Genomic DNA, 25,009 nt, shown 5'->3' with positions numbered 1-25,009 from the left:
AGTTGATGGCATGTTAGGAGGTTTAGGAATTTGGAGAAGCTGGAGACAGTTTGTATGTTTGCGCAGTTGGTGAGGGTTGTAATGTACAGGTATTTATAGCAGATAGCATGTAACGGGGTATTATCCATTTCAACTTATAGTTGCAGTTATGAATTTTAGGCAAGAAAGCAGACACTTTCCAAGATTTCACATCATGAAGCTGGCTTTTTTTTCTATTAAAGATGCCAAACTGCACTGGTTAGGCATGAAGATGCAGGTTATTATTGGTTCATAGTAGTAATTTTGAAGCACTAAAATAGGTAGCAGTCCTTGCTAATGATGTACACAAGAAGTTACAAAACGTTTGTAGCATGTGCATTGGGAACAAGGAGACCAGCAGCATGGATCAAGATTTTATTGAGAGACTAGTGATTTGACTGGAAGTTATTCTGCACGCTTCACAGAATCACAAAATTGTTCAGACTTTGGAGGATCAGAAAATATACACAGAGAGAATTGGTGGTGATCAGCTTGTTTTCAGTAGATATGGAAGGGTACTTCCAGATTTTATATCATTAAACAACCTAGTTTACAGAGTGAGTTGTTTCTTTTATGTATTCAGTGCAAGCTGCCATTTCGGGGGAAGGCTTACTAAGCATAAATACTGAAATACTTCTTTTGTACCAGGCATCGTCTTTGGCTGGTAAATTCATCCAAGCAGGGAGTGTGCCCAACTTAAGAATACATCAAAGACTATTTCCAGTATATGATAATGTTACTTAGGGTTGTGAATTTTGGGATAATTTTATATTGGCAAAAGCCCTAGAATATGTTTAATTATACTGATATATACAACTGTGTAACTAATGCTTATGTCACTGGGGAACTGGCATGGGCTCTACAGGGAGAAGCACTTAAAAGGTTTGCTGGTATAGTTACATCAGCAAACCTTTTCCAGTGTAGGCTAAGCCTTACTGAATGGGCTTTAATCATTCCTACTGTAAGGAATTACAGATCCTGTTTCTCAAATGTTGGTTGAAACCATACCAGTATGGTATAAGAGTTGGTAGAAGCCATAGAGGTTGTATGTTTACTCTGTATCACTGTGTTTGAGGGGCATAATTAGCATGCATTTGCTAATTAGCATGTATTAGCATGTTGTGTAAGATTGCAGGGGGTGAATAGAAGGAAGTTCTGAGAGATTTCCCCATGGCAGTAGTGGGCTCTGTGACTTTTGAACAGAACAGGACAGTGATAGGAGGCTTTGGTTTGCCTACTTGTGGGTATCTGTAGAGGTAAGTCAAATAACGTATTTACTTAGGAAAAGCTCCTCTGTTTTATTATGAACAACACAATTCCAACAACACAGGCAGTTATCATAGGACTCTCATTCAGCTGATGGGAAATCTTGCAGGGAAATCCCAGTGTGTTTGGTGGGAGAGGATATGGTAGAAATGTATATCAGATTTTCTTGTCTTTCATGCACAAGAGCAAAGGGCACCTTTTATCCATTCATCTCTATTGCATGAGGTAAATAACAAACATAATATTGTAAATCTAGTTTTTAATCATTACTTCTTAATTAATGAGCAGTCTGCACTGCAGTAAAATATCTTAAAATGTAACTTATAAAATATGAGCATCATATTTTTCATGTCTCCTTTCCATTGTTGATGTCTACCTCTTGATCAGTTCTTGTCCATAAAATTTTAGGATACATGTGACAGTGCAGTCAGCAGTCTGAAACTGGATTCAAATCTCTTTAAGTCCGTGTTACATATTTAACCAATCGTGTTGCTGAATATTTAGATTCAGTCTACAGTAGGCAATAGAAGTCGCATTCAAACCTCCCCCCAACCCAGTGTGCAACTATGACTATGATCAGAAACTGGGCCAGTGACTGCTCTGATGCAAATGACATCAGAATCTAGCCTCAGAAAATCTGTTAAATGAAGATGCTTTTGAGCTTATACAATGCTATATGTGTGTAGCTGAGCTGTGTAGTCCATGCATATTTTTGAAAGGATGCTCTTGGCAATGTTTTTTTCTTAAATTACTTCTATTTTTAGTTGTATTTTTGTTTTGAAAAAATGTAATCTTGTTAGAATTAGAAGAAAAGTCTCTGTACATGTAACTTGATTGTAAGTGCCACCTTTTAAGGAAAATTGGAAGGCAATATTGTCAGAATAACAGTCCCTGAACCAACAAAAAGAATCTGTCATTGTTGGCAAAAGTCTATACAAGACAGTACAAGGGCTGGAGGAACTGAGTTCTCAACTTCCATGGCAACGCAGCATCTTTTGGACATGGCAGAGTTAACACTGTAATGTGCTTATGCAGAGGTTAGCTAACAACTCAGTAAAGACAGGGGAGGCAGCGTTTCATTTCCTTCTGGCTGTCAAGTCCTTCCTTTTCAGCTTTTTGCTTCTTGGCTCCCCCCTCACCCGTAATCGGTATTATTGTTAGTGCATTGCTTAAAAACTCAGCCAAGATTTGGTTCATATTATATAAAATGCTGCTCAGACAAAGGATGAGACAGTCCTGGCCTCAGAGACCTTATGATCTAGATATACATGACAGACAGACAGGTTCAAACACCCAACAATAAATAACCAACTTTCTAAAGGTCAAGGCATGTAGTTGATTATATATCCCTTCTCCCATCCCCTAAAATCAGTCTTCTTACCCAAAACAGCCCTATATAAATGCCACACCCAGCCTGAACTGTTCCCACTCACCCAGGATTTCCCCTTCCCGTTTTACTCCAGCCCAGTCAGAATACATAACACTTCCCTGGAAAGGAGGAGGGGGAGACAAGACAAGGCATCTGCTTAATGAGGTGCCATAGCACATAAGAGAAACCAAAATATAACCGCACAGGAATTGGGTAAGGTATATCACATTATCATTCAGCAGACTACTGACAGGAACTGCTGTCTGAGATGGATACACTTAGCAGACCAGATTAAAGAGCTAGGAAGAAAGTATGAGGAAACCAACCATCCAATTTTCTTAGAAATGATGTTCTGGGCTGAGATCAGAGAAGATTTGGGAATGCCTGTTTGTTGTTAAACTTTTAGTGCAGTTGGGGAGTTGTCATTGCACTACATAAATTCAGTGCCTTGCATGACTTATCTCCACTGTGACCACTGTTCTTCCCTCCCTGCTAAGTCCGGTCTAGAAATGTCATATTCTTTTATCAGATGTGTACTTGCGGCCCAGTCATCTCCAGGATGGACCTTCAACCTACCTGGAACTGACTCAAAAGACCACCAGGGACTAAAACCTTTTTTTGTGCTTGACTTTGCATTTCCCACTCAGGAAATGATCTCTAATAGTCAGATTTGAATCTTAGAGCAAGGGCCCTGGAGTAACTATTAATAGAGAAGTTTGCTGAGGTGTGGCAAGGGAGACAAGAGAGCTATACCTAAAAGTAAGAAAAAGTGAAAAGGGAGTGAAAATAAGCAGGCAGTAGCAGTGGACGTTTCAGAATTGTTCTTGTTCTCAAACTGAGGCAAGCTAAACCCTCAATACTGCAGGAAGAACGGCGCGTGCCCACACAAAACCCCACCCACTTCCATGTAGGCCCGCATGAGTCACGTACAAGTACATGCAGAATTGGGGCCTCTGTAAAAAACGTTGCCTTGTTGCCTTTTTTAGCGATGATCCAGAATAAGAATGAAAGCTTCGGTACTTAAGAACAGCGGATGAGAATTATGTTAGCTACCTCACTGAGGTCTTCTGTTCTGCATACAAAGCAGAGGTCTGGCTCAGATTTTGTCATGTGGCATCCTCTGCATGAGGTTTGCCTTTGCACTCTCTAGTATTTAGAACTTAAGGACTTCCCACTAGCAAGACCCAGATTTCAAGAAAATCCAGGGATCCAGAAAGTGTTTCTAATCTACACAATGGGGCTGAATTTCATTTCCAGCAGTAATTCTGGAATAGCTAAGCAAATATCCATGATGAATCGATAGTCTTGGTTTTCCCGTAGACCCCATGAAGTCTCCTGTTTTTTTAAATTCAGATATTTTGTATATCCATGGTCTATGAGACTCAGTCATGATAGCCTCAAGCCTTTTGTTTTATGGAACACTTCAGCTTCTTCTGTGTAGTATTGTTAAGAGGTTAGACAATGGATTTGCGTAAGATGGTTTGGATAGGGATGATCCTGCTTCATGCAGAGGGTTGGACTAAATGACCTATGAAGATCCCTTCCAGCCCTACTTTGTGATGTTATGATTCTTACTCCTTTCTCTCCTTCAGTACAGCCAGGCCGTATCAGAACAAGTTGCTCAAAGAGCTGTTTCTCACAAGGCTTCTTAGGAAACATTAGTTTCTTGATGACATAAAATTGACCATGAATCAACCAAGCTGAATGCTGAAGAGGAACCATAGCAAATAGTTATGGAACAACATGTCAGGAAACGCCAGCGTATGCAAATAAGTATGATCACTGGTTCAGGAGGTAGCATTAACTGGTGTTGGCATCTTCTGGCAGGCAGAATCAAAGGGAACATATGAGTATAGTCCAAAACAAAAGACCTAAGATTCCAGATCATTAAACTGACTCTCTTCTAGGGAAAATACTGGAAGCTCACAGACCTGCTCTACAGATATAATTTAAGCATGGCTTGCTTATAATCAAACCTAATAAATACATTTTACTTTCTTGGAGAGAATCAATATAATTTAAAGATAGGTATAAAGTCATAGGCATATTCCACGAAGGCTTTCTTAAGAAGGATTTTGATGCAGTAACACTTTAAAGGCAAGTCTAAAGATCAATATATCCAGGTTTCCCTCTCTTTATGCGGGTTCTGTATTTGTGTTTTTGCTCTTATGCGATCACCCTTTTTATACCAAAAATTCGTTATATGCAAGGTAAATTCACACTTAAGTGTTTGGTGTGGTGAAAGCCTGTAGTCAGCTGCTTTGTGCGGTGCATTGCGGGAGTGACGCACACCAAAATATAGTCTCCTGTATGGATCTCTGCTCGTTGTCTGACACGTGTTTCTGTAGTTGTCATTCCCATTATGGCTTCTAAGCGTCCCACTAGTTTATCTCCTTCTCCTCTCCCTGGTCCATCAATGAAGTGCAAGAGAACTTCACTAACACTACCACCCTCTAGCACCCTCTCTTCACACCAACTAAACATTCACCACCATCCTGTGCTTGTGTGTACTGTCTGCTGTTGGTGAGTACTAAAATTGGCTGTAAAAGTGGCAGAAATGGGCTGGGGGTCAGTACAGTCGAGGTCTTGGAACGTATCCCTATTTGTTACATTGTAAAGTGGGTTCCCTTGATTTGAGTTAAACGCTGTTTTCCTTGAATGCACGTACAGCTGAAGAAGACAGATAAGAATTGATTAACCCTAGTTCTACTTCATTGTAACTGCAGTGCAGTCATTAGAGACTTCTCTGTTGTAATACCTGTAACTAGAGCTTCTCTGTTGTAATACTTGTAACTAGAGCTCCCAAATTAATCTTCTGTTACATCCAAGCACCGTCTAGTGTTTTAATAAGGATCTAAAAGATTTTTCATGTATTAAAAAATGCCCCGGTTAGACTAAATATGCACAAAACTAAGTTTTCACAGTGTCTGGTTTGTTTATCTCTTGGTTAGTTTAATCATATGCGGTGTAATTCCCTGTCGAGTGAACTGATTAAAACGTGTTCTCCTAGTTAGATGGCTGTTTTTCCTCACCCAAGATTAAGGATCCGCATGCGAAACTATAATTGTCTTTTGCTCCATTGTTGTGCTGTTCGGAAGTGGTTCGTAGCTAAAACATAAAATAAAGTAGGAAAGTACAGAGGATCTTGTGTCCTGTGCACAGGATCATGAGCAAGGTACTTCTGGGTCCTAATCATGGGACAGGCAGTGAATTTCCTTACGTCTTTGTAGTCCTTCACTTTACGTTGTGTCTTTCTTCTCTCCACTGGTGGTAATATTCTGTGCTATTCTAATGATACTAAGCATGCATTCTGCCACAGTCTTTCAAGTCCTTTATTGTTTGCCCTGATTTTTCTGTTAAGTGTGGAGAACAGGTGCTTGACAACGTGTGTTTCTGCCACTAATTTAGTTGCCTTCTGATTTTGTGTGGCAGAAGTAGCTTACAGGCATACTGATACGAGACTGCTTCATTTGCTAAATGAAGGAGGCAAGAGGCCACATGGCAGGTGATGGTATCCACTGTGCTATTACAAGTCTTACCTTTGTCTGAGCTGCTTTATTTTGTCAATCTGTGTTTTTTATAACATGGCTTGCTCCCTGCTTTCACTGTTGTGTGTCTAGTTTCACCATAGGCCAGTGCATTGCTTCATGCTTAGGTTTTTGTTTTTAACCCTTTCTTTTGTGTTGTGTGTTGTGAAAGGTGACTGCCTCATTATTAGATTATCTTTCTTTGTGATGACGTTTATTATTAGTGAGGGTTCAGGAGCAGCACATAGATACAGTTGAAAATGTCCAGCTGAAAAGAGGTTTTGACCATCAAGTGGGATTTCAGAGAGGCTATAGTTCTGTCTGATGACTTCTTAATTTACAAAACATCAGCAGAAAACTGGAAAAGCAAAATTTTCTTCTGAGATCTACAAGAGCAAGAACTATAATGAAGAAAAATGGTACTTTAACAAAGCATGTATTTTAATCAACAGGAGAATTTCCAACTTGCTGTCTGGCCTTAACACATTTCAGAACAGCACAACAGTGTAAATCCAGCTTGTTCTGCCTTCCCAGTTTCACTCATTTTCATTTTCGTGTGTATTTGAAATACATCAGCAGTTATACCCCCTGTGTTAGCAAGAACTAGAGTGAATCTGGGGTGGGGAAATGACAAGAACAGTTTCAGAATCAAGCAGTGATTGGATTGGAGTGGCATTTACCCATCAGGAAGAGTGTACTTCCCTGGCAGAGCACTTGCCTTTGGGATTAGAGGTTGTTGAAGAACAAGATCTTTTCATTTGTTGAGGTAGAACTTCCTATGCCAAGTGAACAATCAGTGCAGGACCCAGTGGATAGGAAAATTGTATTTTCTCTGAAGCATGCTTTGGAGGTGAATACAGCTGTCCTCAGGATAGTGATGTACTGTATCTCTTCCTTCTTGGTTATTCTTGCATGTCCTGGGGAGATTGCTGGTCGGACAGTAACCAACAAGATTTCTTTGAAGAAACCTGGCTGATAAATTGAATGTAACTTGAATTCCTGTTCAGTGCATCACGACTGTTCTTATCAATTTTGTAGGCAGAAAAAAAAGATATTTCACAGGGCTCAAACAGACAATAATTAGTTTCTTCCTTAAAGTAGCAACCTGTTCCATGAGATATTACATGAGACTGCTTAAGTATCTGTCAAATGCTGTGTACACCTAGGGCATTATAGAAATATATTCAGTTTAACTATTATTCTGGGATCAGCATTGGAGTGGTTCAAGGTTTCCATTCACCTGATATTTCTAGTGCAACAGTATGAGAGTGAGCTATATTTTCCTTTGCTTCCAGTTCATTTAAGAGTTGCTTGGGTGACTGGGTATAAGAAATTATGTGGGTTTACTCACAATAGAAAATTGGTTTGTGTGTGTGATTCTACCACTCTCTACTATAAACTTTTTTGACAAAAAAGAGAGACTTGTTCACATGGTTTCTCAGTTCCCAAAGTCATCCTCTGTTTGCTTCAGACCTATGACTTGCTTACATTATGGGTTAGCCTCAGAGATATAAATGTATATCCTGTACTCTAGCTTGGGTTAATTGGCCAGGCAAAGGCAGGAAGAGGGGATTGGTAGATTAGAGCCTGGACATGTGACATGCTGGTACTCACTCTGGTGTAATCAGTCTCTGCCTTGATGTACACAGGGAGCAGAAAGGTTATGATCAGCCCTATGCGGTGATAACTTACTCAAATACACTGTAGAATATCTCCTAAAAACATATTGGGTAAAATCCATGAGTGCAGTTACACAAGTGTAGATTTCATTAGTTTGTCCCCATCTCTGATAGACAGTTATTTCCCTTACACACACAGTAGCACTGAGGGGAGGCTCATTTTGTTCAAGGCAAACAGTCTATTATTGTTTCCCTGATACCTTGTGATGTAATAGAGCCAAGTGTATAGCTACCCCTTGATCACTGCACATCTGTCCTCTCTGGATCCTGGTGTTATTTACATCATTGTACAGAAACCAGTGTAAGTTACATTGATGTAAATATGCCAGCTGTCCAAGTCCTGAGCAAAGAATATGAAAAACCTTGGACAGCCATATTCTTCTGGACTTGCAATTCCATTCATTTAATATTGTTCTCGATACCTAAAGCATCTCAGGTAAAAAGGGTCTGATTTTCAGGAACTGATGAGTGCCTTCTCTCTGAAAATCATTCTTTTCTTGTTTGTTGCATTTATTCAATACCCAAAAATGGGGATAAACTAAAACTCCTAGGAACAACATTATCCAGAGTTGGTGGCATTCAAGTCCAGAGGCAATTGGTTGTCTTTAATGTGACAAGCCAAAGAAGAGGTTTCAGATGCCTCTTAGCTTAGAGGGTTTTAACATCCAGATCCTAGATATGGAGCACAGGTCTGATTTTCAGATTCTGCCCTGAGGATCGAAAGGTAGCCATGTGTGCTGCTCAGATAGAAGACAATCAGGGGCAGAAAAACCTGTAATATAGGGGGATGGAAATGCTGTCTCTTCTTCATGGACAGAGGAGACTAAGGATTGGAAAGGGAAGCCCAAGAGGAAAAGATTTTGTATGTCAAGCTTCCGATTAAGATATGAGCTGGGGATTCCTTGAGAGCTGTTTCTGCTTTGAACCATTCCTTCAGGAGCAGGTGGTAGGGCAAACATGCTAAGCATATGCAAAGGTGATTGCCTGGAAGACAGCATTCTGCTGAGGAGAAGACATGACCTCTCTGACAACTGCACATTTCACAAGGCTCTTATCTTTCTGGACATGCATAAGGTTTCTTAGCTGTGTGCACAGAGACTTGAATTCATTTCCACTGCTTTTAAGGTCAATATTTATTCTGCATATTTGAAACAGGCCAGATATTTGATTGGCTTAATAACGAAATAGGGTATTATTGAGTCATCAGAAAACCAAGGGATGTGGGAAAATTTTCCTATGTCTGAATTGTTCTGATTTGCAGTGGTGTAACAAGCTGAGTTGGCTCCTGGGACAAACTTGTGCGGGAGAGCAGGGTGAGAGAGGGCACAGGTTCTGAGATCAGGACCCAGGGCACACGGCTTCTAGGAGCAGGGGAGGGAGGAGGTACACAGGTCCAAGGGCAGGGATGAGGGAGCAGCAGCTTACTTGCAACAGTGAACAGCAATCTCAGATGCTGGAGCAGGCTACTCTAGAGCTGTGCCACAATCGTCTCTAACTCCCTCACAGAGTCGTGGCAGCATTACCATGCTAGGACTCTAAAATAGGCCTTTTGGAGCTGCTGCTGCCGTGTGCTCGTCCTGCCTCGGCTGTTGCTTTTAAAGCAAAAGCAGTCAGGACCTATTTTGAAGTCCCAGCATGGTAATGCTGCCAGGGCACCAACTTTGTGGGGGTAGGGGGTGATTCCAGCATACCCCTAACTTGGTGTCCAGGGCAGCATCCCTCTCACCCACCCCTAGTTACACTACTGCTTGTTGGTTTTATTACTCCTTTCCTTTGCCTTTCATTTCTCTTCCAAATTATAATTTTGGGTCTGAATAGTAAGTGACAATTCTATTAATCTTTCATTTTAATAACAGAAAGAAAAATAAGCTGAAACTCCCTATACTTTTCACACTGCATACCACAATATTACTTGTGCACCGCTTAGAAAAAATGTGAGGAGCATCAGTTCTTGTGGAAAGTATGTTGTAGGGTGCGAGTCTTCTCTGATTATTAGGCAAATGTGCAACTAGTTACAGTTATTTTCATTACAGACAAATCAATGTGTCCTTTGAAAAGATGAAGAGCATTGCACAAGATGTCCTTGTCAGCCTGAAGGGTTTCAAGCAGAGATCCTGAAAGGCAGTCATTTACAGTGTTTTGCTTACACGGCACGATGCCTATTTACGAGCACTCTCGCATGTGTAATCTGCATTTGTTTTGAGGCCTTTTCCTATGGGGGAATACTGTCTGTGTGCAAAGCTTAGATCTGTGGCATCTGTGGGCACCTACCTCCCAGGAAACCCCAGGTTCAGGCCAGCAGCTTGGAATAACTCCAAGGGGATTGCGTGTCTGCTGCCTCGCACCTTGTGCGGTCCTTTACACTGGTGTCAGTGGAGCAGTGGAGTGAAAAATCCTGTTCTAATGATGTCATGCAGAACATGCAGAGTTGCTTTAGACTGTGATTGCTTTATCCAACATATTTTCAGTGCAGCCAGCTCTCTGAAATTCAGCTGCACTTCACATCTCTCTCCTCCTTACCTTTGTCTTTTTCATTTAGATTATATGTTTTTGGAGCAGGTTGTCTCTCCTAGGTATGTGCACGGTGCCTAGCACAAAGAAGCACTGATTGCAAATAGGCATTCCACAAACTATAATAATAATAAAAAAAAAATGATAGAAATGCATTCACGCATACTGCAGCACAGATTATTGTGGCATTTTTAATGCAAAGCTACCATGAAAAGCAGCGGTGAAGAGATGTATAGTTCTCTCTGTTTTACCAAGTTCTAAATGTTTATTTTCTTCTATACTGGTTTCTTCTTTATTGAATTAAATTCTGAATGAAGGGGCAAAGGATTATACATGAAGAACAGGTCAAGAGAAAAAGGCTGTTAGTGCCTCTTAAGTGCAAGAGGTAGCAGATGCTGGCTGTGCTGCTATGCATTTGCTACTATGAGAACACAGCTAAAGTATTTTTAGCATTTCACCAAAGTAAGCTGCTAGATTAGGTTACCTCAGCACTGCAGTATTGCCATGTATTTCCCTGTTATCACTGTAGGGAACACAGTGATTTCTGAGATGATGAAAACTACAAGTGCTTTTGTAGGCTGTGGAGCTGCCATTGTGCTCGGTGTAATATCCTAATGAGAAGAAAGTTACTAATGGCTGCTTCAGTTTAAATGTATTTAATAATTGAATTTACTCTTTGTATTATCCAGTCACACCTATATTCTCCAGTCAAGAACACAATGAGAGAGAGCCTCCGTTTTTAAGAGTTTGCACCAGAAATGGGCAAGGTGGATAAGGATGGGCAGGGAAAAAAGGGTTCAAAGACAGGGAATGATTTGCCTATGGTTCTCTGACAGGCAACTGGCAGTCCAGGTTTCCTGAGTGCCTTCCCTGCTGGATCACACCAGTTACCAAAGGCTTTGTGCTAAAGCATGCCTTTGCCCCTTGCTATGTCAGGCCAGTTACTAATATCTTATTGTCTCTCTCTCATTCTCTCTCTTTTCCTCAATTGTACTCTTGAGGTTAATTACTTCAGATGACACTGCAGAAGCTGGGAAACAACAGGGGTGACTTTCAAGGGGTCACCTGCCATTTTATCTTTAGCTGAATACACACCCTTAAAATAGAGAAAGGACCAAAAAGGAATCATGTAAGGATCTCCCCACCACTGCCACGTTCTCAGTATAATGCAGCAGAATCTGGATTGCAAACCCTACAGGGAAATGTTATTGTAAAATTATATATCAATATCGATAGAGATCTATATATATGCCTGTATCTATATAGATATTGATATCTATCTATATATAAATGGATTGATATATGTATGTGTGTGTATGTATATGTATATATATCAATCAATCAGTAGCATATGCATTTGTTTGGAGCTAGTTATTAAAATCTACATATGGATCCAAAATTGTCTTCTCCTAACCCTCACAACACCCTTGTGACAAACTACAGGTGAGTGGTTGTTAAATTGTCTTAATTTTCCAAATGGGAAAGCTCTGGCACAGAGCACTGGAGGGGCGTGCTCAAGATTTTGCAGGAAAGCTGTGGTCCAGCAAGCTGCCCTGCACGCACCGACTGCTGTAGAACATTTTACAGAACAGTAGGTCAGTGGCAAAGCTGGGAGTAGAGCTCTGGCCACCGGACTACAGTCTCTCTCTAGCTGGTAGGCAACTGCTTAAAAGAGTGTCTTTTGCAAATCAAATCCATGCCTTTTACTCACCATAACAGCTGTGCTTAATTTCGAAATTGGTCCTTACAGGACTGAAACTAGCACAAACATCAGTGAGAAATAGGGTACGGTTTTGAATGAAATATACCCTCACTGCTTACATGATCAAGTGACTGTTTTTAAAAGAAATTGCATCTGTTTCATTAGGTGCAAACACCTTTACTTATTAAATAGTTTTTAATTTTCTACTAAGGGTTCCCTTAGGATGCCATCAGGGGCGGATGGGAGTTACTGCTCTCCAAACCATCCAGCTAGCTTCAGTGGACATGTCTCACCTTCTCAGCAGCCTGAATCAGTGGTAAATGCTATTAAGGTAACATCTCTCCAGTGCAGTACATGCTGAATGCCTTGTATGTTGTTTGACACATGTTCCATCATACTTAGAGCATTAGCGTACTTGGAGAAATATCACTATAGTATTATCTTCACAGATGTCTTTCCTGTTTTATGTTATTCATCATTTCTTTGGAGGGCCAGATCCAAAGTGCTCTTCTAGGTGCCCCAATTTAGACAGCTTGCCCCAGGACAGGGAGCACCAGGCATCTAGCTGTGCAATCTGCTGACAAGTGCACTCCCCTGGCAGTTTGGGTGACTTGGGTTCCAGTCCCTGCTGCCAGCACTATTAATGGCTTTCACATTAGACACTCATTTGTTAAAAAAAGAAATAACTCAGGTACCAAGTCCCATAAACCAGGTGTCCTGCCTCCCAGGGAAATGCCCCCATTACTGGGGTAGAGAGGCAGTCTCCATCTTGTCCCTTCACATCTGGTCCTGTAACTCTTAAACTTTTGAGTACCCAGTGACTCAGCTTCAGTAGGAGGGGTGGAAGGTGCCCTCCTGCTGAAGCTGAGGGGGAAAAAGTAGTCTATAGCATTGTACCTAGGGTACTCTCCTAGGAGGTGAGAAATGTAGGTTAGAATCCCCTTTGTTTTATGGCAGCCTAAAACCCACATCTCCCAATTAATTTGTGAAGGCTCTGACTACACTCGTGCAAAAATGGGCACCACCACTACCTGTGTTTGAGTTAATGTGGGTGCTCTGCTTTGTACTGAACTGAATGCAGGTTTCAGTTTCCAGTAGGCATTAGCTTTGCTCTCTGGATGCCTAATGGATCAGGAAGTTCAGGGTACAGTCCTATTTTACCTTTATGAGTCCCAATATGTAGCTACACAACTGTAGTATTCGGTGCTTGCACACAATTTGGATCCTGTTTCCACCAGTGGCAGAATAGGATTGCCCATATATACATGTACCATCAGAAGTAAAACAGACTGAGGAGGAGAAAAAAAAATCCCACATTGCTTTTCTTTATTCTTTGCATTTAATAAAGGGGGTCATTTCTGCTTCACTGGGACACAGCCCTGGGCTCCTTCACTTCCACAGCAGTCCCACTCACTAAGCCACACTTTCTCTGACTTGCTTGTCTACATATTGAAGCCACCTCAGTGAGCCCACTTTAAGAGGCTCAGAGAGTATTCTGAATACTACCTATCCCATGACTGGGTGGTTATAGCACTTTGCTTTGGAGTGGGAAATGAGGGTTCAAAGTCCCTTTAGGTGAAAAGGGCTAAGAGCCTAGTTCTCTCACTGATAGGGCTAAAAGTAAAAGTAGCCCATTCATTTATCAAACACTCACTAATTGTGGATTTTCTGGGACTTACACAATATTATGCATGTGCCCAGGAGATTCTTTTCCATCCCAGAGCCTGCCTGGCCATAGTGCAGCCTTCTGAGCATGTTAAATTAACCAAAAATCATGGTTGTGCTCTCATATAAGTGCCTCTTAGGCATGTGAAAGTAAAATAGGATTTAGCCTAAGGAGCCTCCCAGCTCTGATGTGGGTTGCAACAAAGCTTAGGAGGGACCTGAACAATGGATGCTAAATCAGGATCACTTCTGCACATATTGAGCCTCAAGCTAGAATTGGGGTGACTGTTGAATATAAGTCTCCATGGTCTTATGGGTAGCAGAGCACGATTGATCACTTTGAGGACTTATGATCCTAAATTCCACCTAAGTCTGGTTCAGGGGCCTACAAGAACAATTTGGATCTAGCTATAATTTGGTGTGGGGGGGACAGGGACCATCTTGTTGTTGTTCGTGTGTGTGTGTGTGTGTGTGTGTGTGTGTGTGTGTGTGTACTGGGTTTAGTGTAATGTGTTGCTGGTCCCTAATTAGGGCCTGTATTATGAAGTGTAAGAATATATATCTTTTCTCTGAAGATGATGAAATAGAGCATGTTTCTGTGTAGGTGAGGTTGTCTATTAGGGTGACTGTCGATTTGCATAATATGGGATAATAATGACCCGCATAGACAAATATTTTAATGCAAAGGTGAAGTTGGTATATATGTATACAAGTTATATGTATAGGTGGATCATACATACTTCACCAAGTACTTTCAGAGAGCATAAATGAAACATCTTCTTTGGCAATACCTCACAGTTGAGGGTGATTGTCTTCCATGATTGTCTTATTTGTGGGTCTGAAAATGGCTGACAAGGCGGATCCGGGATCGACAGACTCTGCTGCACCTCAGGCACGTGTTTCCGTGAGGGGTGGGTGGCTCTGGATTCTTGATTTGGTCCAGGATGCACTAAAATATCAAATACGTAATTCATTTAATAGTGAAGATGATGTAAAATAATCACTGTTTTTATGGAAGTTAACATAAGAAGAAAAGAGAATTGTTTTGTAACCTGGGGCCAGATTGTGAAGGTCTCACTTAGGCTGGTAAGTGGTCACTCATATGCCATCATAGTGACTTCAGAGGGACTCCTTGTGTGACTGACTGACTGCTTGCCTCCGTGACTCCTTGTAATTCTTGCAGCACTCTGTTTCACTCTCTAAAACACAATGAGCTACCACAAGCTGTCTGTGCTCTATCATGAGATCTCAGTGGGCAGCTTTGTTGCACTACTAAACATGTATCCACAATGTAAAATAATTCCATGCTCCTTTGCGGATACTTTAAACCTTTGTGTTAATTAACAGAGAAAGGCATGGTCTAATGGTCTAAGCATAGTACCAGGAACAAGGTTCTCCAGACAGCACCTGGCTGATCTTGCCTTCCTTTGGTTTCGTGCCATCAGTCTCTGTCTGGCACAATGTACTTATTTTTCAGATGAGAGTAAAACTTGCAGTCTCTTCTGGACGTGACTGCTAATAACCTATTGTAACAAAAAAAACCCCAACATTAGTCACTTGTGTGTCCAGTTTTGAATTCCTCCCTGGGGGTAGAGGAAGAAGAGGGAGTAGAAAGGGCCACTGGTAAGTTTTGGCTGAGAAAGACCAGGTTCAGTATTTGCTAAGCTTTTTCAAGATGCAGAGCACTGTGTATCCACTGAGAGTTAATATTGATTTGACTATATTTGTGAGTTGGAAGGAAAATTGTCCTCCATCTGGCTGGGTGACATTGCTGTCTTCTGTATAAAGCCTGAGTAAACAAGTTTTATGCAGGTGAAGTGAGTGGGAGTTACAACAGGCAAATCCATTCCTGTAACATAATACCAAGCCTATGGCTGCAATACAGTGTCTCTGCATGCACTGCTCCAATAAGTGAACTGGGAGAGCACTAACCCTAGTCCATCTGCATATAATTGCAGGTTCCATAGCTGCTTACCTGGCCTACCACTGTAACCATCCACACTGAGTCTGGCTAGAGACAGTGCTAATCCCAGCACTGTTGTTTACCAGGCTGGTAAAGACATTCAGCTTCCCTTGTGCTTAAGAATTGCAGGTTTCAGCAAAACTGAATGTCTTATATTTGTCCTCCATAGATAGGTGAATTTCACCTCCCATTGTATAAAATCTAAGGTACACAAAACAGTTTGGCTGGCAGGTCATGTGTTTTACAAAATTAGCTTATTGAAATTAACTCTAAATACTCCCTGAAAAAGTCACTGTATTGAATGGAATGATTATCAACCTATTTCTGAAAATCTGTAATTGCCAGTTGGTATTAGTGGGTGTGTATATAACAGTAAAGTACTTGGTTAGGTTTGGATTGATAAAATGTACACAGAATTTAGTTTTCTGTGAAGTCCCTGCTTGTAGGATTAACATTAGCAGGCAAAAATAGGTATGTGTTGCCGTTGTATTCTAAATAAAAGGTGCGTGTCCAGCTAAATGAAACATATTCCCATTAGCAGTCAAACAAGAGATTTTGCTATATAATATATTGAAATACCATAAATTTGATCCTCCATTTCTATAGTATCTGGAAATTGAGGAGAGCAGGATCAAACAGTACATGGGCCCTACTCAATTAGTCTGCCATATTTTACAGACTACAGTGTATGACAGAAATGATTAGTTAGTGACATTCTTACCTGATGGGATGGGATAGGGAATTCCCTACAGAATAGGAAAAAAATCACAGGCATGGGATTACAAAAAAAAAGAAGTTATTGTTAAAAACACTTTTGTTTTTGCTGCAAGTTTTCATGGTCTTGCAGGTGTGTGCCCCATTGGGGAAGAAATTGATGAAGCATAGTCAGGGTTGTGATTTACTTATTTACAGGATGCCTGTATGTCCCAGTCCAGTGAACAGACTAGATGCACGCAAGGCAACTCCCTCTCACAGACACCTCTTCTTCCTTTCTCCTGGCTGGGGTTTTGTAGGCACCTCTACTCCCTTCCAGAAGTTACATAGGAAGTGTGTAGACAATAGAAAATTACTGTTCAGCTGAGTATAGGTTGTCACAACTTTGGCAAATTAGAACCCTGTGTATTTCGTAGAAGTGAACTTCACTAAGCGTAAATAAGTGATTTATAAACATAACTGGGACACGAGTGCTCAATCCCAGCCCGCGGGCTGGATCTGGCTCCTGGATCTGTCATTCAGTCTGCAGGGCTCCCCACGGGTCTGACAATTTGGTAGTGGGGGAGCAGTGGCAACATTAATTGCTGTTCCCCTATTGCCAAATTTACAGATCCCTAATAGAGTGGCCTTGCATCCTAGTTCAGGCACACAGGTGTTATGAGGCCCAGTCCCAGTGTGCAGGTCCAGGTGGGGGTGACAGAGTGCCAGGTCCTGATTCTGGTGCACAGGGCCTGATCCTAGTGCATGGGTGTAACAGGAGCCAAATTCCAGTGCATGGGGATGGTGTGGGGCCCCAGAACCCAATCTCAGCATGTGGGGCCAGGCGGGCGCAGCATGAGGTGCCAGGGCCTGATCCCGGTGCTTGGGGATGGGTGGTGTGAGGCCTGATCCTAGCATGTGGGCTCGAGAGGAAGCAGCTTAGGACCCAGTCCTGGTATGCGGGGACTGATCTGGCCCATGGACTGACCCCATGCTACTCATCTGGTCTGTGGGGCCAAAGGTTGAGCTACTGGTCTTAGGTATTCACAGTCATCCTGCAGTCTAGCTGTAAGGGTACTTACCTGGGAGCTGGAGAGACCAGAATCCAGTGTCTGTTCCAATAAATACCTCATAGAAAATAATGAACTATATAGTGAAGTAGGGGCAGAATCCCAGATAGCTCCTGGTACTCCTGGAGACTGCCCTAATCCCCTAGACTAGTGGTCTCCAAACTTTTTTGATCGTGCACCCTATCAGTAAAAAATTTGAGCACGCATCCCTAATATATATATATATTTATGTAAATATAAATAGAAGTTCTAATATTTTCTTCCTGCACCCCAATGGTTCATCTTGTGCACCTGCTGTGGTGTGTGCACCCCACTTTGGAGACCACTGCCCTAGACTACTGAGTCATGGTCAAACTGGGTGCATCTACGTATTCATTAATTTGCCATAATTACGGCACACCTGTAATAACAAGTACTAAACATAATGCACCATAATTGGCAGTACTGTATGATAGCACAGCACACATTTTTTTATGTGATACTAATACACAGCAGACAAATTCTAAGGCACATTAGTGCATTAGCACAACTTTTGCTGTGATGTGCTAATGCGCAGGAGAATTAGTCTACTGTACTTCTAGTGTTTTGTGTAGATACACCCAATCTCTTTCCTTCTCTGGCCAAGTGAATATTTAAATGGCAGAGCTTCTACTGGAGGAATGACTGCAGCCATCTTCCCCATTGTAGAGTACCCAGTTGTCCAGGTGATGAGTCAGTATCCTGAGAAGAGGGAAATGGTGGTTTGAATCCCCTCAGGAAGGTGAGGGTTATGAGCCATCCAAAGTGAATGCTCAAATTCCTGAGCTGCTGGTTAAAAGAGGACTACTTGATTCTATCCTGGCCTCTATAGAAATGTGCCTATTCCGCCTAGGTTACAGTGCTGATATAGGGAACAGCTTTGCTCATTGATTTTTTTTTCTCTTCTAAGGCTTGGAAGAGACCATTATGAAACTCTAGTCTGACCTCCTGCATAGAAAAGGTCAGAGAATCTCACCCAGTGGTCTTTGCATCAAGCCCTTCAATGTGTCACGTTTTCAGAGTATCCTTTAGGAAATAATGTGCCGACTATAAATTAAAGCAAGGCTATACTTATGTCACAGACAAGTTATTTGGCTCAGTAAAGGAGTAACTGGGTAAAAGCTAATGACCTGTGACATACAGGAGGTCAGATTAGGTGATTTAATGATCCCTTCTGGCCTTAAAATCAATGAATCAATGACCTATGAACTATTTCATTATGTTGATACCTGCTAATATGCATTTAACTGAATTTTCTTACATTGAGAAGCTTTTAAGAAGTTAAGTTTCCTAATGTTCTTATTTATAATTTCAGAACAAGCACCATTTATAAAATACATTTACTTTTTTTTTAACATACCTAGGTCTTGGAAGCTCAGGAAAATATAGATAGTCAGCATGTTAAAGAATATGACCATGACCTTAATAAGACATAAAAAGTTATAGTCAGAGAAATATGCAATGTAAGTTTTAATGTACTTTGTATTATGTAATGAAGTCTAAAATCACATTGGTATCCAGGTTATTAATCTTTTAAAATGCTGACAATATAAGCTTAAACTTATATGAAAATGAAGCCAATTCCTTTCTGATTTCCCATGTAATGCAATTTATTGAATTTTTATTAACATAATAATCATAACATTTTGGTCAGCAGGGATCAGCAAATTGTGAGTGTTTATGGAGAAAGGCTGATTCTGACATCTGCCTGGGCGTCAGGTTTTTATCCCTGGCTTACCTATTAAGACTAGAATTGTAAAAGGGTGAGATATTTCATAAGTATATTCATTTCTCAGTGCCTCAGTTCCCTCAATTATAAAATGGCATAGTGATCATTACCCAGCTATATATGGTGCTTTATAATTTACAGGTGAAAAATATTTTACAAATACTAACTATTATAGCAGTCCATAAAACTTCTGAGTATTTAAGTGATCCCATGCTTGAAATGATATATTAAATTTGACATGACCAGTGTAGATTTGTGTTGAATTTTAAAATTCCTATATTAAAATATTGTTTGCTCTCTTTTTTCCCACTAGAAGTTCAAAGTTCAACACAAGAGTCTGTTTTTACCTCATTATTGCTCAGATATATCTTGAATTTATTTTTTAAATAATTTGTTTCCACTCAGATTTCACCTTTCACAATGTGTTTTCAGATGCAGAGCAAAATTAATTATTATATTTCTTTTCTTTTCTCTGCTCTGTTTCCATTTTGCTTACTCTTGCTCTGTGTTCTTAAATCTTTTTAAGATTACATATTTGCAATGTGATCATTTTGCCTTTGTAATGATCAATCAATATTTTCAGCAATGGTTATTGATTCTGGGTACCTTATTTTTTGGGTATTCACTTAGGAATATTTGTCTTCTTGAGTTCCCCAAATTTCTTGTCACTTCAAAGCATATCGTTCATAATTTGAAATTGGTTATCAATCTGGTGTGTGATTTTTCCAATTTATAAAATGTTACCACTTCAGAATCTGGGGTTCTGGGAAAGACGCCTAATTTTTTCCAGATCACTCACTTGAACCACGAGCATCTCCAAGATGTTTACGTGCCCTTCACTGACCTGGCTAAGGCCTTTGGTTCAATCAATGGAGGCCCTAAAGAAGATCTTGATGAGATTTGGATGTCTGCCAAAAATTGTTACCATTATCAGACTTCATGATATCATGGCAGCAACTGTCCTAAACAATGGCTCAAAAATGGATCCTTTCACTTTTAGAACTGAAGTTAAGCAACAATATGTGATTGCACCAACACCCTTTTCATCTATATCACAACTATTCCATATCTCATGGCTGATATACTTCCATCTGGAATCAGCATCCAATATAACGTGAATGGAAAATCTCCTTAACATCAGCCCATTACATTCCAAATCCAAGGTATTAGAGGGCAATCCTTGGAGAATGTTGAGCATTTCCTCTACCTAGGTAGCCATCTGTCCCAAAAGTAAACATAGACAATGATAGTCACACTGGACAACATCTTTGGATGTCATCAAAATTGTGTTTCAGTGATCATGACATCAGGACCCAAACCAAACTTCTTGTCTACCACAGTGTTGTCAACCCTACCCTGGTTTTTGGGTGTGAAACTTGTATGACATAAAGGGAACACCTGGAAACTTTGCAATATTACCGTCAGTGATGTCTTCAGAAAATCCTCCAGATCAACTGGAAGGGCAGAAGACTGAAGGCCAGCGTGCTGGCTCAAGCAAGCATTGAAGCCATGTTTATACGGCACCAGACCCACTACACAGGACATGTTCTGACATCCAGCTCCTGAAACACATCCTATAGTTGCAATTCACTGATAGTCACCACTGCAGAGGTGGGCAAAAGAAGATAGTCAAGGACACCTTGAAGGCTAATCTAAAGAAACGCTATATTAACATCAATACCTGGGAGACTAGAGCACTGAATTATTGACAAGACATCAACCTTTTTGAGCAAACTCACTTTACTATGGAGGCAGATAGATGAGAGATACAAAAGGAAATAGCTCTGACCTGTCATCACCGGGATCTACTCCTTCCTCTTGGAACTATTTATGATGTCTGCAGTCAAATGTGCGGATCTCAGATCAGGCTCCTCTGTCTTCTACAAACTCACTAATGACTTCTGTATTTACTGGAAGACTTGTCATCCTCATATTGAGGGGCTGCTGCTGCTGCTGACTTTACCTGAGCCACTGCCTCTTGCATTTGTAATCATTGGATAAAATGGATGAGCATCAGTACAGCATAGAAGGCTCAGCACTGTTGGGAATTATGGTCTAGGCGAGAACCCATAGTTTACTTCTCTGTCAGCAGCCACCAGACTGAGCCACATGACCTTTGTTCTTTCTCCTGCACTCATGTGGCCTCCCTTTTTGGCTTCCCATGAGGCCAGCCTCAAATGGAGCACAGGATAGGGCTTTGGATAATACTTGACCTGTGGTTTTCATTATCCAGAGTACTGTACTGGGGGGTTAGAGAGATGCCCGTTTAAACTTCTTTCTTTTTGTTAAGGGAACCTAGAATCTGGCTTTCTCACTTCCTATTTAAGTATCCTAACTACTTAGCTGCTGGGCCTGAAACATGGGAGTGCTCTCCTTTCCTGTCTAACCCCTGCTAATCACATGTTTTTTGGCTGCGTACATTTGTTGGCCTTGGACACCAATAAGTATCTGAGTGGGTGTAAATAGCCACATATGTGTCTTGCCAATGTATAGCCTATGAACATGCAGAACGTGTATGCATTTACATGTTCATAGTCATGGGATAATAAAATCGATAGCCACACAAGTGACATTCTTGGCACTCACAAAGCTAAAATCAGCCATTAGGATGGACAAAGGAAAATGGAATTCCACCCTCAGAATCTACATTACATTCAGATATTTAAAGAATTATTTTGCATTTATATAATGCTAAGCACAATGAAACCTGCAGTCCTAATAGGTACCTCTACACCTTAGAAAAAATAACACACAACAGTGGAAAGTATGTTTGAAAGTACCCTGTCACACATGAACTAGTACAACATAGCATTCAAAGGCATGAGAACGTTTGAAGTATGATGTATTTCTCAGGTTTGCTGCAGACCATCAGTTCCCTAAGAGTTAAACTTCCTGCAATAGTTTCAATTGGACTGGGCACTTGAAAGCAGAACAGAACTCTGTGGTGTCTCTCTTTATAGTGGAGCATAGGTTGTTGTGGATTGGGGAGGAATTAGCAATGGCAATGACCACTACAAGCAACCCTGCTTAACGCTCTCAATTGGTTATGGAAAAGTCAAGCGTTAAGCGGAACCACACTAAGTGAAACCCATTTCCCCATAGGAATTAATGTAAACAGAAATAATTGCCGCCACTTCTTGCTGCAGCTTCTCACCACCGCTGCCTCTTCCCACCCCTCTGGCTGCCTGTTGGCTTCTCCAGCCCCATGTGCCAGCCCACATGTGCCAGCCCCACACTTCTGCCGCTACACCCTGGGCCCTCTCTGGCCCCACGTGCAGGCCCCACGCTTCTGCCACTCCACCCTGGGCCCCCACCGGCCCCACGTGCCAGCCCCACACTTCTGCCAATCCACCCTGGGCCCCCACCGGCCCCACGTGCCAGCCCCACGCTTCTGCCACTCCACCCTGGGCCCCCATCAGCCCCACGTGCCAGCCTTGCGCTTCTGCCGCTCCACCCTGGGCCCCCACCAACCCCACGTGCCAGCTCTGTGCTTCTGCCGCTCTACTTTAGGTCCCTGCCAGCCCTGGCCCCGGGCACTGGCGGAGGCCCCACACTTGCGCCTGCCCCCCCCCTCCACTCGCTGCTTCTCACCGCTGCTGCTTCTCCCCACCACCCCTGTTCACTAGCAGCTCTGGCACTGTTTGCCAGCCCAGGACCTTGCTCCTGCTGTCCCTGGGCCCCTGCCGGCCCTGGCACTGCAACACCATCAGTGCAGGCTCCATGCTCATTCCTGCCTGCCCACTCACTGCCACTCACCACTTCTTGCTGCTGCTGCTGCTTCGCTGAGCGCAATAGCGAAACTGGCTCAGTTGTAAGTGAAACCAGGTACTAATTTTAAATGAATGCTAAATAGTGGAATAGTGCTAAATGAAACCGTGTTAAGTGTGTTAGCCTGTACACCATGATAGATACATGGAATAAAATAGGCTAGAATCCCTACTACAGCCTATGGATTGTGGTGCAATCTACAGCCTGAGTATCACTACCTTGCACCTTGTTTCTATGGAGAATTCTACCTCATCCTTTTACTCAAATTTTACAAACTGGTGTGTGTTTGTGGGGAGGAAAAAAATTATTATATGTACTCGAGTATAAGACAAGGTTTTTTTCCCCAATCAGCATGGGGGAAAAAAATCTCTCCTTTTATATTCACATATAAAAAAACCTTATTAAATAGAGTGTCTATCATTAAACTGCTGCTAGAAGCAGTATGTGCTCAGTCATGGAAACCAGCTTTGAAGTTGATTGAATGTAGTCCACACTGAGCATGCCTGTAAAACACATGGGCCATATTGGGCAAACATACTGATGGGAACTTGTGTGTGTGTGTGTGTGGCGCATAAGAAAAACATGCAGTTGTTCCCCATAAGGGAATGAGCCCTGGACCTGGAGGTACTGCTATGCCAGGCTGACACTCAGAAAGGCTGCAGCAGGCTCTGACACCCTTCCCTGGTAGCAAAAATGCTGATGGGTCCCTACCATAAAGACAGGTTAGTGTAGCCCAGAGGATGGCACGCAAAGCCATTTTCCTCGGCACGCATGGAGGCCAGGGAGGCAGCAGCTGCTTGCAGCCTCCCGGCTGCAACCAGCCCCAGCTCTGGGTAGCTCAGGGGTGGGCAGAATATGGCCTTTGGGCTGGATCTGTTCCACGAGGCCATTCTATCTGGCCTGTGGGGCCCCTAAAAAATGTAGAAAATTAATATTCATCTGTCTTTGGTTCCTGTCAAAAATGACAGGAACCAGGAGCAGTAGGACCTAGGAGAAGCCTGGCAGGCTCCTGCAACAGCAGGGCCCCCCTGGTCCCTCCCCAGCTGGAAGCCCCAGCAGGGACCATGTGGCTGCACTGCACCGGAAATTAAGTAACGGGGGGAAGGTGGGGGAGGACCCTGGACAGGGAAAGAGCCTGGGGAAAAGCGACCCTTGCCCCCTGCATGGCCAGTGCTCCCTGCTGCAGCCACTTGCAGCCCACGTGGGGCTGCCTGTGCCTGCTTAGGACAGCCCTGTATGGGCTGCAAGTGACTGCAGCAGGGAGTGCTGGTCATGGGGCAGGGGAGGTGCCACTTTTTCTTGCACTCATCGCCAGCTCGTTCCCTGCCGGGGAGCAGGGGGTCAGGGCTGCATGCTGCCCCCGGCCTGTACCTCTGGGTTGGGGGGGCACTGGGAGTGAGCAGGTGCACGGCGCCCACACCAGTGTCCTGGGGCCAGCGCTGGTGGGGCCCAGAGCAGAGTGGCAGGAGTACAGGGTCCCAGCTAGCAGTGACGCTATGGAGCTGGGCCAGCTCCCTCCTCTCCCTGCTAGTGCAGCCCAGCGCAGCTCCACAGACCCCTGCCAGCCTGCGCCCCACTCTGGGCCCCGCCGGTGCTGGCCCTGAGACACTGGTCCCAAGACATTGGAACAGTGGTCCCAAGATGGTGAACAGGGGGCGGGGCACCTGTCAAGGGGTGGGGCTACCCATGCGGCCCTCGACAGCTTGCCAAAACTGGGTAAGCGGCTCTCCACCCAAAATAATTGCCTGCCCCTGGGGTAGCTGCTGCCAGCTGGGAGCCCAGGCTGCTCCCAGCAGGCAGCTGGGATGTTGCAAGCCCTGCTGGGAGCAGCCCAGGCTCCGTGGCTATCAGCAGCTATCCAAAGCTGGGGCCGGCTGCAGCTGGAAGGCTACAAAGAGCTGCTGCCTTCTGGCCCTAGCCCCAAAGGGCATAGTGCTAGCACCTGCTACCTTTCCAGAGGCCAGGGCTGGGGTGGGGGTGGGAGAGCAGCAGCTATTTGTAGCCTCCCGGTTGCAGCCGGCCCCAGCTCTG

At 42.8% G+C, this 25,009-nt stretch overlaps 1 protein-coding gene across 4 annotated transcripts in view; it reads left to right on the top strand.

The window, feature by feature from the left end:
* The window catches only part of CCDC85A (coiled-coil domain containing 85A), a 204,110-nt gene that overhangs the window by 170,816 nt on the left and 8,285 nt on the right, over nt 1–25,009 (top strand). Inside the window, exon 4 of one of the 4 annotated variants that reach the window (XM_019516656.1) lies at nt 12,284–12,403. The exons of 2 other annotated variants lie outside the window; for them this stretch is intronic. In XM_019516656.1, coding sequence (XP_019372201.1) covers nt 12,284–12,403 — 120 coding nt within the window. Of the gene's footprint in view, nt 1–12,283; nt 12,404–25,009 lie in introns of those variants that run through there. One more of the 4 variants, XM_019516661.1, reaches the window with a different exon arrangement.

This window comes from Gavialis gangeticus, unplaced genomic scaffold (genome assembly GCF_001723915.1).
Source record: "Gavialis gangeticus isolate Ggan-Ray unplaced genomic scaffold, GavGan_comp1, whole genome shotgun sequence".
Taxonomy (NCBI): Eukaryota; Metazoa; Chordata; order Crocodylia; family Gavialidae; genus Gavialis; species Gavialis gangeticus.
The sequence above is the reverse complement of the archived record's forward strand: the minus strand, read 5'-3'. Positions and strand labels throughout refer to the sequence as shown.